This window comes from Heptranchias perlo, chromosome 24, assembly GCF_035084215.1.
Source record: "Heptranchias perlo isolate sHepPer1 chromosome 24, sHepPer1.hap1, whole genome shotgun sequence".
Taxonomy (NCBI): domain Eukaryota; kingdom Metazoa; phylum Chordata; class Chondrichthyes; order Hexanchiformes; family Hexanchidae; genus Heptranchias; species Heptranchias perlo.
The window spans coordinates 29,790,119-29,810,168 of record NC_090348.1 but is presented as its reverse complement, the minus strand read 5'-3'; the positions used below and the strand labels follow the sequence as shown (position 1 = coordinate 29,810,168).

Below are 20,050 nucleotides of genomic sequence, written 5' to 3'. Positions count from 1 at the left end.
TGTGTAAGATTATTAGCCTAATACTAGTACACAGGCGGCTGCCTAAGCTGCAAACCCCAAGAAAATGGTGCCAACAGTACCATTGACAGAAACAGGGCAGTCTTTCCCCGTGATTTTCAGTGCGCTACCTCATTGTTTCCGCTGGGTGGGCCACCTCAAAATTCGCCCCCACAGGAGATGGAGTGCTGAGAATCTAAGCAAATTACTTGGAGACAAAAACTGGAACCAGCAGCACTCCAAAGCAGCATCTATTGAAATTGGCCAGCACTCTTAGGTTTACCAATTCTCTTCTCTCCCAACAAAGATTTGCACTCCTGGCTGATTTTGCAGAATTGTCCCACCCCTGTAAGCCCACAGACCCTACACCATTTCCATGAGTGGAATCCCTGTATAATGGTTTGATCCCCCCACTCCCCCACTAAGAAAGTTGTTGTCAGGCTCCTTCCTCTGGCTGACACAGCCATTGCATTGGTAAGCCAGCATCAAGAATAAAATGCACACCAACTGACTTGATGATTCTCTGCTCACCTCGCAATGTCCTTTTTCAGGGAACACCACTGTTGATTTTGAAACTTTCTGTAAGCACGCCATTGTGCCTTACACACATCTTTTCAGTGTACAGTCCTACTGGGCAACAATGCAACAAAAATCCTGAGACAACATCTGTTGCCGTCGTGTTTAAATTGACCTCGCTCCATTAGTAATCTTCTGGCAGGCCCTCCCACCAACTGAGATGATTTTCCTGCAGCAGACACCCTGGATTGATTTTCTGACCCTTGTCCCCTTCTCCTCTCCACTCCCCCCTCTCCTTTCACATCTTACCCTCTGCCCTCTCTGACTTCGTCCCCTTCCCTCCTGTTCCTTCTCTTCTTTCTCTCCTTCCTCCTCCTCTCAGTCTTCTCCTTTCTCTCCTCTTTCCCTCTCTTACCCTTCTTCTGCTCCTTTCCCACTCCCCTTTTCTGCTTTCCTTCACTCTCCTATTTGGCTCCTCCCCCTCCATTGTACACCCCCCTGTCCCACATTTGTTCAATTATCTCTAACCCCGCTTGATCTTCAAATTTGTTTTGACTACTCGTGTGCAGCACCATGGGGATCAACAAAGTGGCTTGTTAGCTGTTTAAGAAACATTATCATTACCCTGTTTCAATGTAGCTTTTTCATTTACAAATTTTCACCATCTGGACAAATGATCAGTGTAGGTACTTTATGTTAAATTCATGCCTTACCTTTGTGTTCTTTTTTAAGTAATTTTTTTCTCACTTGATTCCAGGGGCATGATTTTAATCCCGAAGAACAGGTGGGTTGGGGGTGGGGGGGGCAGTAAAAATTTTAAAAGTTGGGAGCGGGAATGAGTCCTGGCTCCAACGTGCCAATGAGTTTCACCCAGACAAATCTGGGTGCATGTGCACTTCGGAAACCTGGAAGTCCCGCCGGCAGTTAAAACCGGCAGGATGACATTTAAAGGGAGAATTGAGATTGTTGAAGGACTTAAATCAATTACATTTGTGGGGATTGAGGCAGAGAAATGATTTTAACTCTGTCTGAACGTGTCTCCCGTGGCCTTTGAAACACGCCATGGAAACGGAGGCGAGTTTCAACCATTTGGATATTTAAACCAGTGATTGACAAATGGGGATAAAAGGTGAGTTTTTGCAGTAGGGCAAGCAGTTCTCCCAGATAAACCTTTGGCTAGGAGTTCTTAGTGTTTAGACTCCGATTTCTTTGTTCACACTCAGAATTCTTCTGTTCAGACATATTTGCCTGCATTTTGGACTCCCTCAACCCGACACCATCAGGATGCGGAGGGTGGGGGGGGCGCGCAATGGATGTATTCAGCACTACAGCTGCGGAGGAGGCACATCACCATCCGGGCCAGGCACGGTGTGCAGTTCTGGGAGTTGCAGCTCCACAAGACAGAGGTGCGCCACAGTGACCTGCAAAAGAGCAAAGAGGGAAACAACGGAGGGGCTGACGTAGCAGGAGGCACTACTCTCGTGAGAGGGTCTATAGGCAGAGGCTGAACTTCCTGGACCTCTCTGAGGAGCAACGCCTACAAAGGTTCAAATGTAAGGAGTCGCACAACACCAGGTTATAGTCCAACAGCTTTATTTGAAATCACAAGCTTTCGGAGCTTTGCTCCTTCGTCAGGTGAAGTGAAGAGTTACATAAAGGCACAGCATATATAGTCAGAGAACAATGCCTGGTGATTACAGATAATCTTTCTAACTGCCCTTTATCACACCTCGGCAGAGAGATAATCACAGCAATCAAAGGAGTGTTCAAACAGGTTAGTCAGGGAAACATTACATCCAAGAATACTGAGGTGGGGTCACCAGGGGTCAAATGTAGCAGATGCTGTGGTTTGTATTAAAAACAGGTAACTTTTTTTTGCTGGAAATCGCAGCAGGTCCGGCCGCATATGTGTATGGAGAACAAGCCAACTACGACTTGAGTCTGGATGACTCCACGTCAGGTGGGGTTACATGTAGCGTGACATGAACCCAAGATCCCGGTTGAGGCCGTCCTCATGGGTGCGGAACTTGGCTATCAATTTCTGCTCGACGATTTTGCGTTGTCGTTTGTCTCGAAGGCCGCCTTGGAGAACGCTTACCTGAAGATTGGTGGCTGAATGTCCTTGACTGCTGAAGTGTTCTCCGACTGGAAGGGAACCCTCCTGTCTGGCGATTGTTGTGCAGTGTCCGTTCATCCGTTGTCGTAGTGTCTGCATGGTCTCGCCGATGTACCATGCTCCGGGGCATCCTTTCCTGCAACGTATGAGGTAGACAACGTTGGCCGAGTCGCAGGAGTATGAACCATGTACCTGGTGGGTGGTGTCCTCTCGTGTGATGGTGGTATCTGTGTCGATGATCTGGCATGTCTTGCAGAGGTTGCCGTTGCAGGGTTGTGTGGTGTCGTGGACGCTGTTCTTCTGAAAGCTGGGTAATTTGCTGCAACGGAACCCTGTGTGAGAACCTCTCTGGATACGTCGAGGGCATCCTGAAACCCATCGTACAGGGAACCCCCAGCTTCTGTCGCGACACTACAGACTTCCTACAAAAACTCAGCACCTACGGACCAGTTGAACCAGGAACACTCCTCACCACGATGGACGTCTCGGCACTCTACACCAGTATCCCCCACGATGACGACATCGCTGCGACAGCCTCAGTACTCAACACCAACAGCCAATCTCCAGACGCCATCCTACAACTCATCCGCTTCATCCTGGATCACAATGTCTTCACCTTCGACAATCAGTTCTTTACCCAAACACTAGGAACAGCCATGGGGACCAAATTTGCACCCCAATACGCCAACATTTTCATGCACAAGTTCGAGCACGACTTCTTCACTGCACAGGACCTCCAACCAACGCTATACACCAGATACATCAACGACATTTTCTTCCTATGGACCCACGGCGAAGAATCACTGAAGAGACTACACGATAACATCAACAAGTTCCATCCCACCATCAAACTCACCATGGACTACTCCTCAGAATCGGTTTCATTCTTGGACACACGAATCTCCATCAAAGACGGGCACCTCAGCACCTCACTCTACCGCAAGCCCACGGACAACCTCACGATGCTCCACTTCTCCAGCTTCCACCCTAACCACGTCAAAGAGGCCATACCCTATGGACAGGCCCTGCGAATACACAGGATCTGCTCAGACGAGGAGGAACGCGATGAACACCTACAGAGGCCGAAAGACGCGCTCGTAAGAACGGGATATGACGCTCGACTCGTCGATTGACAGTTCTGACGGGCCACAGCGAAAAATCGCATAGACCTCCTCAGAAGACAAACACGGGACACAACCAACAGAGTACCCTTCGTCGTCCAGTACTTCCCCGGAGTGGAGAAACTACGCCATGTTCTTCGCAGCCTTCAACATGTCATCGGTGACGACGAACACCTCGCTAAGGCCATCCCCACGCCTCCACTACTCGCCCTCAAACAGCCACCTAACCTTAAACAGACCATCGTTCGCAGCAAATTACCCAGCTTTCAGGAGAACAGCGTCCATGACACCACACAATCCTGCCACGGCAACCTCTGCAAGACATGCCAGATCATCGACACAGATATCACCATCACATGAGAGGACACCACCCACCAGGTACATGGTTCATACTCCTGTGACTCGGCCAACGTTGTCTATCTCATACGTTGCAGGAAAGGATGCCATGGAGCATGGTACATCGGCGAGACCATGCAGACACTACGACAATGGATGAACGGACACCGCACAACAATCGCCAGACAGGAGGGTTCCCTCCCAGTCGGGGAACACTTCAGCAGTCAAGGACATTCAGCCACCGATCTTCGGGTAAGCGTTCTCCAAGGCGGCCTTCGAGACACACGACAACGCAAAATCGTCGAGCAGAAATTGATAGCCAAGTTCCGCACCCATGAGGACGGCCTCAACCGGGATCTTGGGTTCATGTCACACTACATGTAACCCCACCTGACGTGGAGTCATCCAGACTCAAGTCGTAGTTGGCTTGTTCTCCATACACATATGCGGCCGGACCTGCTGCGATTTCCAGCAAAAAAAAGTTATCTGTTTTTAATACAAACCCCAGCATCTGCTACATTTGACTCCTGGTGACCCCACCTCAGTATTCTTGGATGTAATGTTTCCCTGACTAACCTGTTTGAACACTCCTTTGATTGCTGTGATTATCTCTCTGCCGAGGTGTGATAAAGGGCAGTTAGAAAGATTATCTGTAATCACCAGGCGTTGTTCTCTGACTATATATGCTGTGCCTTTATGTAACTCTTCACTTCACCTGACGAAGGAGCAAAGCTCCGAAAGCTTGTGATTTCAAATAAAGCTGTTGGTGTTGTGCGACTCCATACATTTGTCCACCCCAGTCCATCACCGGCATCTCCACAACATACGAAGGTTCAGATTGAGTTGCTTGGTGGTCGCAGACATTTGCAGGCTCCTTCATGCAGACCTGCTCCCAACTGGGCCTGGTGGCCGTGCATTGCCCGTCGCATTTAAAATCACCACTGCCCTCAACTTCTTCGCCTCTGGATCCTTCCAGGGCGCCACTGGTGACATCACCAGGATCTCTCAGTCGTCTCTCCATTAAGTGTACACGACAGGTCACAGATGGCTTGTTTGCCAGGGCATCCCACTACGTCAACTTCCCCATCGACGACATCAGCCAGACTGAGAGGGCAGTGGGTTTCCACTCTGGCTGGCTTCCCACGGGTACAGGGCGCAATTGATTGCATACACATAGCAATCCGAGCACCTCCACATTACCCAGGAATGTTCAACAACACAAAGAGATATCACTCCATCAATGCGCAGCTCGTTTGTGACCACCGGAAGAGGTTTCTGCAGGTGTATGCCAAATTCCCTGGCTGCTGCCATGATTCCTTCATTCTTTGCGAATCCAACACCCGGCCTTCTTCCATGCACAAGACACACTTTAGGAATGGTTCCTTGGAGACAAGGGATACCCCCTGCAGACGTGGCTCATGACACCTGTGAGGAACCGCACCAGCGAGGCACAGAAGTGGAACAGGACAATCACAGCACCACCAGGTCTGTCATAGAGCAAGCCATAGGACTGCTGAAGATACACTTCTGGTGCCTGGATCGATCTGGGGGAGCCCTTCATTACACATCGACGAGGGTGTGTGGAACAATACTCGTGTGCTACGTCCTGCACAACATCACTCAATAGAGAGGGTTACTGGTGGATGAGGTCCTATGCACTGCACAAGCAGCCGCACCTACCATCAATTTTGAAGAAGAACATGAGGAGGAGGAGGACGACGACGACGACGACGACGATGGGCGAACCATCGGCGAAGCAGCGTCTCACCTGGTTGCTTGTCATGCCAGGGAGTCACTCATAGTTGATAGATTCTCATAGAGATATCTGCAAAGTGACTACAACCAAGCACTCAGACCACCTGTAATAACCACCACAAACACAACCCCTCCTCCCCAGTCAGATTGCACAAAAACAGTCATACAATGACACATACACCCAATGGGTGGCATCAAGTCTCGCCTTTCATGAGCAACCACATGTAAGGGCGCTTTCACAAAAGGGAGTCAAGAATGGGAACGACATGGCAGTGGTGGTGAGAATCATAACATTAAATGTGATGTTAACATAAACCAAATATAAATGAAAAACATGACAGTCTGTCAGACACCTTTGTGCCTACCCTTAGTGATTACAAAACCTTTGACTTCCTCTTCCTACAGCTTCTATGTGGTGCAACTCCTGTAGCTGCAGCAGAGTTAGTGGTGGTTGCTCAAATTCACACCCGGACCGCTTAGATGCTTTCGGCCTACGACCTCTGGGTTTTGGAGCCTGTGAGATCCCCTCCAAAGACTGCTCCACCTGCATCTGTGCAGGGGCAGACTCGGCCATCTAGAGAGGAGACAGCATTGCGAGTGTTGGTTGAGGGGGGGGGGGGGCAATGGGTGAGACATGGGAGTGCTTTGAGTGGCTTCCCCACTTCTATGTCCCCTTTTGCCATCATCACTCTCCTGGGCCAGGGCCACATCAATCCTACCACTCTTCTGGACAACAGTTTGGAGGATACGTGTGATGCCTTGTAAGGCCAGTGCTAATGTATCTGTCTGCCTGTCTAAGACATGGCCATTGCCAGGGCCTGAATGGACTCATTTGTGAGCCGTGCTTGAAGCTCAATGGAGGCTGTCATTCTCTCCATCGCAGACATTGCCATGCTTACCTGTGCCGCCAATCCACTAACGATGGAGTTAGACTCCCCTATCCTCTCTGCTATTGTGGTGAGTGTGCATGGCAAGTTTTCCACTCCCTCGCAAAGTTGCTCGTGTGCCTCCTTCACAATATGGCCCCGAGGTTCAGCATCTGTGCCAAGCTGAGCAGAGCTTGGAGAGGAGTGCATCCACCGACGCGGAGCATCTGCCACCAGTGTCATTGGAAAATGTGAGGTTATGCACTTCGGCAGGAAAAATCAGAGAGCAAGTTATTATCTTAATGGCGAGAAACTGGAAAGTACTGCAGTACAAAGGGATCTGGGGGTCCTAGTGCAAGAAAATCAAAAAGTTAGTATGCAGGTGCAGCAGGTGATCAAGAAGGCCAATGGAATGTTGGCTTTTATTGCTAGGGGGATAGAATATAAAAACAGGGAGGTATTGCTGCAGTTATATCAGGTATTGGTGAGACCGCACCTGGAATACTGCATACAGTTTTGGTGTCCATACTTAAGAAAAGACATACTTACTCACGAGGCAGTACAAAGAAGGTTCACTCGGTTAATCCTGGGGATGAGGGGGCGGATGTATGAGGAGAGGTTGAGTAGATTGGGACTCTACTCATTGGAGTTCAGAAGACTGAGAGGCGATTTTATTGAAACATATAAGATTATGAAGGGGCTTGATCGGGTGGATGCGGTAAGGATGTTCCCAAGGATGGGTGAAACTAGAACTAGGGGGCATAATCTTAGAATAAGGGGCTGCTCTTTCAAAACTGAGATGAAGAGAAACTTCTTCACTCAGAGGGTAGTAGGTCTGTGGAATTTGCTGCCCCAGGAAGCTGTGGAAGCTACATCATTAAATAAATTTAAAACAGAAATAGACAGTTTCCTAGAAGTAAAGGGAATTAGGGGTTACGGGGAGCGGGCAGGAAATTGGACATGAATTTAAATTTGAGGTTAGGATCAGATCAGCCATGATCTTATTGAATGGCGGAGCAGGCTCGAGGGGCCGATTGGCCTACTCCTGCTCCTATTTCTTATGTTCTTATGTCTGCTTGTGCTCACTTATATGTGGTGACTTACCAGGTGACAACCCCACTACCGCTCTAATAGGACCCACCGAGGTGTGAGTATCTGCGCTGGTGGATGGCTCGCTAAGATGTGACGGTGCGCCCTCAAAGGCGGGGAGCTCCTGTGAGGAATTGCCCTTGAGCACGTCTTCAGTCCTTGATGCCCCTGGAAGAGAACATATAGCAATATTAATAATCATCGCAGAAGTAATGTTGCGATGAGCATACTGAAGTGTGCAACAGATCAATCATTGATAACAGCAGTCCATGTTGTGCGTGAGGGATGTTAAAGTTCTGTCACCGGACGTTTGCGAGGTGCCAGTCTAGGCATCCCCGGCGGCCAGGCCCTCCACCGTCTGGCCTCCTCCACCTCTGTGACGGCCACGATTTCTGGAGGCCCGCCTCCAATTCTCGCCCTCTCCCTTGCATTTTGCATGCTGTTCTCCTACAAGGGGAGAAAGTACAGACATTAGTGAGTGAGGGTGCACAAATGAGGGGTGGTGAAGAAGTGCACAGAAAGTGAAGGTAAGTCGAGACTGAGCATTAAATAGGTATGAGGAGTGATGTGATGGAGTAGGCTTTGCAGGGCAGCGTGGGGGGGCGGGGGTAATGTTCAATGCAAGTCAATAAGTAACTGTACTCACTTTTCCTGACTTGGTTAGGTCATTAAATCTCTTTCTGCATTGAAGCCACGACTGGGGCACCATGCTTCTGTTGCTGACCTGGTCTGCCACCTCCAGCCACGCCTTCTTCACGACAGAGCCAGGTTTCTTGCTCCTGTCGACTGGATAAAGCACCTCCCTCCTGCTTCTCACTGTGCCCAGCAATGTCTCCAGGGCGGTGTCGGAGAGCCCGGGAGCTGGCTTGGCTCTGGAACGTTGCATGGTGATTTTAGCTTTTCTTCACTGCATTGTTGGAGTGGCCCTTTAAATAGTAGGCTTTAACTGCGTCATGCGGGTGCGCGGTCTGCCCACTGTGCAGCTTGAGGACACGAAACCCGGAAGTTCAGTTAAATGGCTGCAATTGAGTCGCAATCACTCGGGAAACCGCTTGATTTTTTTTCTCCAGGTTTCCCACCCGATTAATCCCCCCCCCCACCGCTAAGATCCCGCCACCATGTTAAAATCATGCTCCAGGTCGCTTTGGTTGTTGATACTGTTACTCCCTCTCTTGCCTTATTTTATGCATATTCCACAGGATTTCCTCAGGATGCTCCAGTACAGGCTTCTTGAGAACTTGCAATGCATTGTTACTGAAACAAGATTTTCTCTGTTACTGTTATAACAGTTCACTAGCACAATTCTATGCAGCTGGATTAATGAATGTTGACATTTATACCGGTTAAATGGCATGTTAGCCGCTTAAGAAGCGCTAAAAGATCATTACTGCAAGTGTGTTGCTGCTATTTTGTCATTGCCACTAACGAAAATACATTCTTAGTAACCTTCATAAAAATCCGATATTACATTTTTCAGAAAAATTGGAACTTCAGTCCCAATATTGCCAATCTTAAACACAGAAGAAAATAGCTAGAAGGATTTCAAACAAACATCAAGTCAAATTTAGATGTCCAGTTCTTGATTAACTTATTTTTTTCCTAATAAATAAATCAATTTAAATTTCTCCTCAACTGATAGTTATGGTATTCTCAGTAAATTTTTATCCTATCGTGATAAATAGCAGATTCTGTTTTACTTTTTTTGGGGAATTCTATTGTGTCAAACTGTCCCAATAAAGTCACAAAATAAATGGTAATTGCATAGGTTCAGTAGAAACAATCATTAATATACAGTACTGTAGTACTGCAACAATTTTCTATTACCATAAATAATGTATGATGCAGACTTTCAGCACAAAAACTCACAAAAGGTGCTTATGTTCTCCCTTTGCTCATACTACATTGTCTTTGTATATCCTCTGAAACAAAGAATAATATTATGATTCCCTTTCTCAGGAGATTGTTTGAAACCAGTCCTTGCAATACCAATGTAGAATCTATTTATTCAGAGTTAAAGCAAAAATCTATTTTAATGTGTTTATTGTTTCCTCCCCTTCCCCTCTCTTTGTGCCTCTGTCCACAGCAGAAAAAGCAGGCGACAAGCTGAGCTAGAAATTCAAGCTTTGGGGGCACAAATCCAGTGGGAACAGAGGGGCAGGAATTTGGTGAGGGGAGAGGAAGGGAGTGGGGCATGGGGAGATGGAGGAGGGAAAAGACAGAAAGGAGCGGGGAGGGGAGATAGGGATGAGAGGGTGAGAAGAGGGGTGATGTGGGGATGGGGAGGGGAGGGAGGGGAGAAAGGGTAAGGAGAGGAGGGGAAGGTGTTGAGAGGAGTGGAGAGGAGAAAAAAGGAAGGGAGAGGAAAGGAGGGGATTGGTTGGGAGGGAAAGGGAGAGGAAAGGAGGGGATTGGTTGGGAGGGAAAGGGAGAGGAAAGGAGGGGATTGGTTTGGAGGAGAAGAGAGAGGAGAGAGAAGAGGAGGGGAGGGAGGAGGACAGAGGAGGCAGAGGGTGGAAAGAAGGGGCATTGGGAAAGGGAAGGTAGGAGAGAGGAGGAGGAGGATGTTTAGATGATTAATGGTTGGGTTGGGGGGGAGGAGGTAATGGTTTCCCAGGGCCTGGTTGCAAGATCTGTTGAGGAAAGGGCCAGTGGACTAGGGACAATTTCCTTGCTCAGTGGGGGAGGATCATTAGAATGGGTCAAGGTCAAAAATTCTACCTGCATTGTTGATGGGTGAGAGGAACGTTTTATGGGAGAGGTTATGGGTAGTATGGTGCTAAATTAGAGGTTTGTGTAGGTGTAGCTTGGGTGGCTGAGCCAGGAGTGAAAGTGGGCTCAAGGTAAGAGTGGAGGCAGGCAATATCAGTGAGGGCCTTGGTGATGTTCTAGCTATAGGTTGATGCTCAGCTCAGGGTCAAGCATGGCGTTGAGGTTGAGCATCATTGGGTTCAGCTTGACTAAACTGCTGGAAAGGAGGGACTAAAATGCAAAGTTTTTGACAGTGGCCCAACTGGATATCTTTGGCTTTGTCGGTGTTCAGTTGCAGAAAGTCCCGACTCATCCATGTCTTTGTCATAGATGCATTTGGACATGGAGTGGGGAGCAGTGGTGAACTGCTATTCTTCACCACAAACTGCATTCTTTGATGTTCCTTTTCTGCCCCTTTTTGAGGAGGAAGGTGTTAATGGCAATTTTGAAGTGTGGAGGAACATCACTGGAGGGGAGGAAGAAATTGATGACTTTGGTGAGCATTGGGCAAGAAATAAGGAGGTCTTGCAATTATATAAGGCTCTGGTGAGACCACACCTGGAGTATTGTGTACAGTTTTGGTCTCCTTACCTAAGGAAGGATATACTTGCCTTAGAGGGGTGCAACAAAAGTTGACTAGATTGATTCCTGGGATGAGAGGGTTGTCCTATGAGGAGAGATTGAGTAGAATGTGCCTATATTCCCTGGAGTTTAGAAGAATGAGAGGTGATCTCATTGAAATGTATAAAATTCTTAGAGGGCTTGACAGAGTAGATGCTGAGAGGCTGTTTCCCCCGTCGGAAGAGTCTAGAACTTGGGGCCATAGTCTCAAGATAAGGGGGCCGCCATTTAGGACTGAGATGAGGAGAAATTTCTTCACTCAGAGGGTGGTGAATCTTTGGAATTCTCTACCCCAGTGGGCTGTGGATGCTCAGTCGTTGAGTATATTTAAGACTGAGATCGATGGATATTTGGACACTAGGGGAATCCAGGAATATGGGGATAGGGCGGGAAGGTGGAGTCGAGGTAGAAGATCAGCCACGATCATATTGAATGGTGGAGCAGGCTCGAGGGGCCTTATGGCCTACTCTTGCTCATATTTCTTATGTTCTTATGTAAGTAGTTAAGTAACCAAGAACTGGTCAACAGAGGGTCATGGTAGCAGGTTTTGGTCTCATAGAGGAGACGAGTCTGGGGAGATGGGAAAGAAGCTACAGGGTCTTGTGGTATGACAGCCTGGTTAGGCAGAGGTTAGCCTGGGACAAGCAATGGCACAAGTAGACAGAGGCAGCTAAATGGATTGTCTTCAAAATCGAACCTAAGAAATTCTTGAGCTCCTCTCAGCATCAATGGTGAAGATGGAGGGGGCAGGGGAGGAAGGTTTAAGAAGTTTTGTGAAGATGAAGAATTTAGGTTTTCCCTTGCTCTCAAGATGTTTCTGAAGTAGTAGGAGTATTTGGCTGTTCAGAGGGAGAGGTGATATTGCTTTAGGTGGTTGATTATCTGGTGGTGGATGACCAGCCTGTTGCATGCCATGTATGCTCAAGCTTGTGTCCCTCGGATTTGAGGTTACGAAGGCGAGTGTTGTACTTGGGGATCGGTGGAGGTGAGAGACATCGTGGGGATCAAGGCATTGAAAGTAACTTTTGCTACTCCATTCTAATAAAGTCAAATTTCTCAACTCCACTCCCTGGTCTGCTAAATAAAGTTAAAGAAATGATTTAAAGCATGGAGCACAAAGTCCATTCAGGTGGAGACCTGCAATCTTGGCAATTTTTATTACTCCAGTAATTTCTACTTTCCCCATCTCTTCTGAACACATCAACTCCTTACTGGGGTACAATATCATGGGTTCTAGTCACCCTCCGGTACCTAGCCCAAGTGGCTATTCATGTGTAAGCTTTGAAAGTGTGCAGTAGGTTATTTGACAGCTGAAGGGTAGAGTGGTATTATAGCTGAGCTTGGTCCAATTCTCATCCAACATCCACATATATACACTCCCAGCAAGGGTCATGGATAACAATCAAGACCAGGTATGCTGGCTGGCTTTATCTCTCTCTAAGCCAGGAGATACTGAGGCCAATTGTTACGTTTTTCCCTGAACAAATAACTTGTCACAGATCACGATCAAACCTGGACCATTCTGATTTGTATGGCTTAGTTACTGATCAGAAAATTTGATGAACCATTTTTACTCAAGGCCCACTTCTGACCTGAAGAATTGCTGAAATCATGCAGTAGGCATGTGTGCACTGCAGAAAGAGAAGGAATGCATTGGTGTTAGATCCTTTTTGATTTCTCTTTGTATTCTGGTGACATTCACTGCTGTACACAGCGATTGTTCTTTAATTTACTTTTCAGTGTCCATAAGTAATAGGACACCAAAACCAGTGGGAATTGTTGATGGGGTGTGGCTGAAAAAAGTTTAAAAAACCACTGCTTTAAAGCTAAGCAACAGTTGTTACATCATGCTAGGTTCTGTATTACTATATTGTGTGTTACATGTTTGTTCTTATTCATTGCTAGGTAAGTCCTTTGCAGGCAATTAAAAATTCATATTTTTCTGCCTTTTTAACTTCAGTAGATGGAAGGCGTATATCAGAAACGTAAGAAGGCATCAGATGAAAAGGTTACAGCATATACTAAAGGCTAACAAGAAGTATATTCAGACCAAATTAAAAGCAGCATTTAATGCGTGGGTGAATTGGGTGAAGTTCCGAAAGAAGCGACAAGCCTGTGAGTTTAAATGCATTCCAGTATTAACTGGAATTAATACTTCTGTCTGCACATATGTGGTGTATTTTTTGTTTAAGGACTGCATAGTTTTTGTGGTTGGCAATCTAATTGTTTACTTGAAGTAAATCCTTAAATTAAAATAAATTATCGTTGATGCAAATAAATCATTGAGTCTCAGGAGTGGCAGTGTAAGATCAGTAAGGCAGTGTAAAGTATTTTTTTCTCTTACGAATTTTGTCCTTCCTATTCTGTCCAGAGGGCTTTGGCTCTTTGGTGAGGTATGGCTACATGGGTGCAGACACCCTCCAATGCTTTGATGACCATTTGATCATCCTCAAACGACCATGTGTGAGCCAAGATAGTGAATGTCAGCAGGCCATTCAACAGTGAGAGATATCACAACTAAGCTGTCCTCATCTGGCATTCAAATGTGCACTTCCAGCAGAACAAAATAAAGTTTCATAATTTATTTACATGCTTAAACAAAATTAAGCCTTTCTGTTTCCAACACCAGAGACTCCCCTTGATGACTGTGTAAGGTCTGTTAGATTTACTTTGTAAGCATAATCTGTGATAAAATTCTCTCTGACTGGAAAGAGCAACTGTGGTGGCAGGAAGAGGTCGGGTGTTTTCTGGATAGTTATGGCCACGATCCTCTGAGTGCAGACACCTCAGTGACTACCAGCATCTGCTCTTACTCAATCCTTTCTGAGGCTTGGCTACATTGAGAGGATGTGCAACCACCATGAGAGGCAGCATTACATTACCTGGTTCTGAGTAATGAAGCAGAGCAAGTAAGCAACCTAACAGTAGGGAAGATTTAGGAAACAATGACCACAGTATAACTAGAGTCATTGTAAGGACAGGAAAAAAAGTTGAGGACAGGGGTACTTGACTGGGAAAAAGCAAATCATAGCAAAATAAAAAGGCGCGTTGCCCAAATTAAATGGAAACAAAAATTGTCAAATAGAACTGTAAATTACCAGTGGGAAATATTTAAATAGGAGTTGAAAAGGGTACAAATCAAATATATTCCAGAAAGGAAAAAAGGAAACCTATCAAAGCCTGAGCTTCCATGAATAAAAAGGGCAATTAAATTAAACCTGAGACTAAAAAAAAACATTTAGTGCTTATCAGCAGATAATAAAAAAGAAAGCCAAGACAACGTGACGACGACAACAAGTTGCATTTATATAGCACCTTTAATGTAGAAAAAAGTCCCAAGGCACTTCACAAAAGGGTAATCAGGCAAAAATCGACACTGAGCCAAAGAAGGAGATATTAGGAGGAGTGACGTTAGCTAAATTTCCATCAAGGTCATGATGTCAATGTAATCATCCATTATGCCATCGATGGCAAGGACCTTGTTTGTAAGTGAACGGACATTCTGGAGGGAGATGCAGAGAGAGGCAGTGATTGCTGATCCACTGGCAGAGTCCACAGGATCAGCGGTAGGAGGGGTGAGCGGGACGGAAAGGAGGTTGGTAAGATTAACTCCCAGTGGGTGCTCAGATTTAAAATTCTCATCCTCATGTTTAAATCTCTTCATGGCCTTGCCCCCCCTATCTCTAATTCTCCGGCCCTGCAACACTCCGAGAATTCTGCCTTCCTCCGACTCTGGCCTCATGTACATTTCCCACTCCCTTCTCCCTACCATTGGCGGATGTGCCTTCACCTGCCAAAGCCCTACTCTTTGAAATTCTCCCCCAAAACCTCACTGCCACTTTGCCTCCCTCTCCTTTTAGATCCTCCTTAAAACCCATCTCTTTAACCAAAATTTTAGCCCTCTCTACTAATATCTCCTTCTTTGGCTCTTTGTCGATTTTTGTCTGGTTCTGTTAGGCGCCTTGGGATGCTTTTATATGATAACGGTACTATATAAATGCAGGTGGTTGTTATTGTTGCAGGGAGAAAAGGCAAGGGGTTCACTGGGAGGAATAGAAGAAACTGCAGAAACATGTTCAAAGGCTGATCAAAAGGCCAAAGTGCAACCTAGAAAGAACATAGCAACAGAGGCTAAACATAACTGCAAAAGAAGTGTCCAGTACTACTACAGTAAGAGGGTAGTCAGACAAGAGGTAAAAACCATAAAAGTCACAAACAATTGAAACTGAGGATGAGCGCGGATAGTTAATATTCTGAATAATTACTTCCTCCAAGTATTCACAAGGGAAGAAATGAGCAATTTGTTAGTGACAAGGTTTAAACTTTTGTCATTTAATTTGACCCTTTTTAATACACTGCTAATTGCACATCTCCTTTATGAAAAGAGATAGCTAAAGTAACATCAGAGACTTCAATATAAATGAAATGGAAGTCCTAGACCGGCTAAAATGAATCAAAACAAGTAAATCACCAGGGATAGATGTAACTCAAGAGTTCTGAAAGAGTCTATGGAGGAGATTTGTAAGGCACTGATGACTATTATGAGGGAGTCATTGTACACTGGGAAGGTAACAGCAATTGAAACAGACCAATGTGGTGGCAAAAAGGGTGACAAAGCAGCTGCAGGCACCACAGACCCAATAGTCTCACTACTATTTGATGTAAAATAATGACATTTATTATCAGGAGTAAACTTAAGGATCTGTACAATAATAACCCAGTAAACAGTAGCCAACATGGATTCATATAGGGAAGATCTGTCTAACCAATTTCTTTGAGGAAATGCCACCACAAGTGAACTGTGGAAAGCCACACAACATAGTGTACCAAAAACCATTTGACAAACTTCCACATTAAAAGCTATGATTTCAAGGGAACAAAAATCTGATGGATTCTACAAGAGATCTGTTCTGCCAGGTTACCGACCATGCGTTGAAGTTGAAAATTACCCCCTATTAGTCAAACAAAACTGTGGGGGTTCAGGGCGAACATAACCCTGGGAATGGATAAGAAACTGGCTGAAGGGTAGAAAGCAACAAGTACTCATTAGAAGAGTTATGTTGGAGTAGGGGAAGTACTGAGTGGGTTCCCAGGGCTCATTATTGGATCCACTGCTGTTCCCTGGGCTCAGAAATGCAATGCAAAATGACTAAATTTACTGATGTTAACAAATTGGGAGGGGTAGTGGAATTTGAGGAAGCAGCTCAAAAATTACAGAATGAGTTGGACAAAGTAAGTATGCGGGCAGAACAATGGCAGATAAAATTTAATGTGGACAAGTGCAAAGTAATGCGTATAGGAAGGAAACATAAGTGGCATAAATATTCCATGAATGGTGGTGAAATAGCTAAGGATGCAGCTGGAAGAGACTTACAAGTCTTAGTAGACTTGTCGCTAATCATGTCCAACCAAAATAGAACAATAATCAACAGAGCTAACAGAATGTATAGCCAAAACATTGGAAATAAGTCATAGGAAATGCTGACAGCGCTTTGGTCAGATCACACCTTGAGTACTACATCCAATCCTGGGCACCTGAGAGACATTCAAGCACTGGAGGCAGTGTAGAGAAGAGCCACAAAACCAATCATGAGTGTTAGAGGTCTGATCTAAGGGGAAAGATTAGAGAAACTTGGAATTTTCAACCTGATGGGTGATCTTACAGAAGTATACAAGGTAGCTGAAGTATGTAAAAGGTAAATCCAGGATATTAGTTTAAATTAAAGTGAGCGAAGGCCAAGGGGACATGGGTTTAAGCTGGTGAAGGACAAATTTGGGGCTTCTTCGCCCAAGGAGTGATCAACACATGGAATGGACTTCCAGATAGACTATTGGAAGTGAAATAATTTAAGAAACAATTGTATGTTGTAACGGGAGCACTGTAGGGTGATTCTTAATGATTCTTAATGGATGAAGATGGGCTGAATAGCCATCTTTATCTGTAATTATTTTGTGAACCATGCAGCATCACCTCAATTTCAGTAGTCATTAAATAGAGGGTTGGCAATGGGTGTTGGGGTTTTCCATCGCTTGCCTGCAGACTCATGACTGCACCGTGGTTTTCTTTCCCTTCATTTTTCCTTGTCTCTTAGTTCCGTCAGATGTTTTTTGATGTTTTCCAAAGGCTTCCAGAATTGTGTCCTCCTATTTTACCATTCCCCTTTATTAGTTTCCATCCCTTTAAACTTTAGTTAGACAACATTTTCTGCTCCACTACTAGTGTGCATGCTACACCCATCAAAATCAGCACCTGAAGTTGTGCTAATGGACTGAGTGAAGGGAATTACATGCCAACACGTTCATTTGAACCTGTCTAAAATCTGCCAATAGCTATTTGGATCCAAACTATGCTGGTAAAAGAAAATCTGGGCTTGAGTGTCAGCAGACGAATCGACTGAGAGTATCTAGGCTGATCCTGACCCTGTCCTTACCTGACATCCAAGCGTACTCTTTCAACAGGGGCATTGGATAGTGATGAGCAAGGGTCTTGGTTGATTTTCCCTTCCTAATCCAGGACACTGCATCCAAATGCAGCAACCATACCACTGTTCTAGCTATGGTCAGGTCAAGTGCACATTGGAGATCTTCCTGGTCCATAAAGCTAAGTAACTCACCATTCTAACCTGCTGAAGCGTTGGGGATCCCAATTTATTTTAATCTTGCTGAGGGACTTATTGTAGTTATAGATAGATGATGCTTGTTGATAATGAGTTAGTGCATAGCTATTTGATCTATTTTTAAACAATCAGTTTCAGCACTGACTTGTATGGAACTTTGGGGCAACAGAAGTGAGGAGGTACAGTGTTCATTATTATGGAACTTGACACTGGTGATTAAAGTGGTTCTCCTTTGTCAGTTTTCACAGATCTAATTTTGATTAATTATTTAGCTTTCTGAACAGTGCCTATTTGCAATATTTCAAAACTTTATAAGGAGAACATCCAGGTGATGCTAGAATCTGTTAACCTAATTACAATTATTCTACAATAGATATAGTGTGAATTCATTTTTTGGTACTAGCGTAGGAGTTAAAATACCTATGCTTTGGAGATCACTTTCATCACCTGTTCTTTTTCTTGTACACTTTTCGGTACTAGATGATCAGCATGCACAGTTAGGCAGATACCTTTTAACTTGAGGACATTAATTTCCGAATCTAGTAAGGCAAGCTGCTCCAAGCCCAAACATGCTTGCCTTTCACTGTTGTTATGCAGGTTCATGGCTGTTTTAGCTCCTCTTTCTCCTCTGAAGTTGCTAGGCAGACTTTTTTTGGTTGAGTCGACAAATATTCTGCCATACTGTATCCATCAGAACAGTCGTGTTTGGTTGCTGAGCGCCCAACTTTAGGTTCATGTTACACTTCCTCCTATTTCCCACAGTGTACATGCACATGACCGAGTGTGCGAACTCCGCTGCCATTTTCACTTGAATGATGGGGCTCACCTGCAAACATGCTTGGGACTCAAAGGAAGACAACTGTTACTGTGAAAAGTGACCGTAAAAAGGTTGCACCATGCAGTGGGCGTGACCAAGTAAGGCAGTTATCAGGTGACATTTGGGATCTACAAATGCACTCAGCTTGGGATGCATTGCGCCCTCAAAATGACCATTTGGAGAGCAGTTGCTCTTCGCCTGCTCCTAAAACAGTGCTTATGCAATTGGAGACTTGTAACCGCCCATATATTACATAGAATTACATAGAATGTACAGCACAAAAACAGGCCATTTGGCCCAACAGGTCCATGCCAGTGTTTATGCTCCACACGAGCCTCCCCTTCCCTTCTTCATCTAACCCTATCAGCATATCCTTCTATTCCTTTCTCCCACATTTGTTTATCTAGCTTCGCCTTAAATGCATCTATGCTATTCGCCTCAACTACTCCTTGTGGTAGCGAGTTCCACATTCTAACCATTCTCTGGGTAAAGAAGTTTCTCCTGAATTCCCTATTGGATTTATTAGTGACTTTCTTATTTTTATAGCCCTTAGTTCTGGTCTCCCCTGCAAGTGGAGACATCATCTCTATGTCTACCCTATCAAACCCTTTCATAATCTCAAAGATGTCAATCAGGTCACCCCTCTGTCTTCTCTTTTCTAGAGAAAAGAGCCCCAGCCTGCTCAATCTTTCCTGATGGGTATAACCTCTCAGTTCTAGTATCATCCTAGTAAATCTTTTTTGAACATTCTCCAGAGCATCTATATTGTTTTTATAATATGGAGACCAGAACTGTTCGCAGTACTCCAAGTGTGGCTTAATCAAGGTTCTATACAAGTTTAACATAACTTCTCTGCTTTTCAATTCTATCCCTCTAGAAATGAACCCCAGTGCTTGGTTTGCTTTTTTATGGCCTTATTAACCTGCATCACTACATTTAATAATTTGTGTATCTGTACTCCCAGATCCCTCTACTCCATTTGACTCTTATTATCCAAGCAGTATGTGACCCCCTTATTCTTCCTACCAAAATGTAATACCTCACACTTATCTATATTGAAATTAATTTGCCAATTACACACCCATTCTGTATTTTGTCGCAGTCCTCCTCGGTATAAACTATACTCCCAATTTAGTGTCATTCACAAATTTTGAAATTGTATTTCCAATTCCCGAGTTCAAATCTTTATGTAAATAATGAATAACAGCACCGATCCTTGTGGAACACCACTTTCCACCTTTTGCCAGTCTGAGTAACTACGTTTAACCTCTACTCTGTTTTCTAGCCAGCTTGCTGTAAGGAAGTCTTGCTACATTTGTACAGGGCTTTGGTGAGACCTGGAGCACTTTGTATAGTTTTGGTCTCCTTATCTAAGGAAGGATATACTTGCCTTGGAGGCAGTGCAATAAAGCTTCACTAGATTGATTCCTGGGATGAGAGGGTTCTCCTAT

The 20,050-nt window shown here is 45.1% G+C and overlaps 1 protein-coding gene across 1 annotated transcript in view; it reads left to right on the top strand.

Moving 5' to 3' along the window:
- The window catches only part of LOC137341652 (F-box and leucine-rich repeat protein 13-like), a 239,183-nt gene that overhangs the window by 14,314 nt on the left and 204,819 nt on the right, over positions 1–20,050 (top strand). Inside the window, exon 3 of the mRNA XM_068004991.1 lies at positions 13,126–13,280. Coding sequence (XP_067861092.1) covers positions 13,126–13,280 — 155 coding nt within the window. The remainder of the gene's footprint in view (positions 1–13,125; positions 13,281–20,050) is intronic.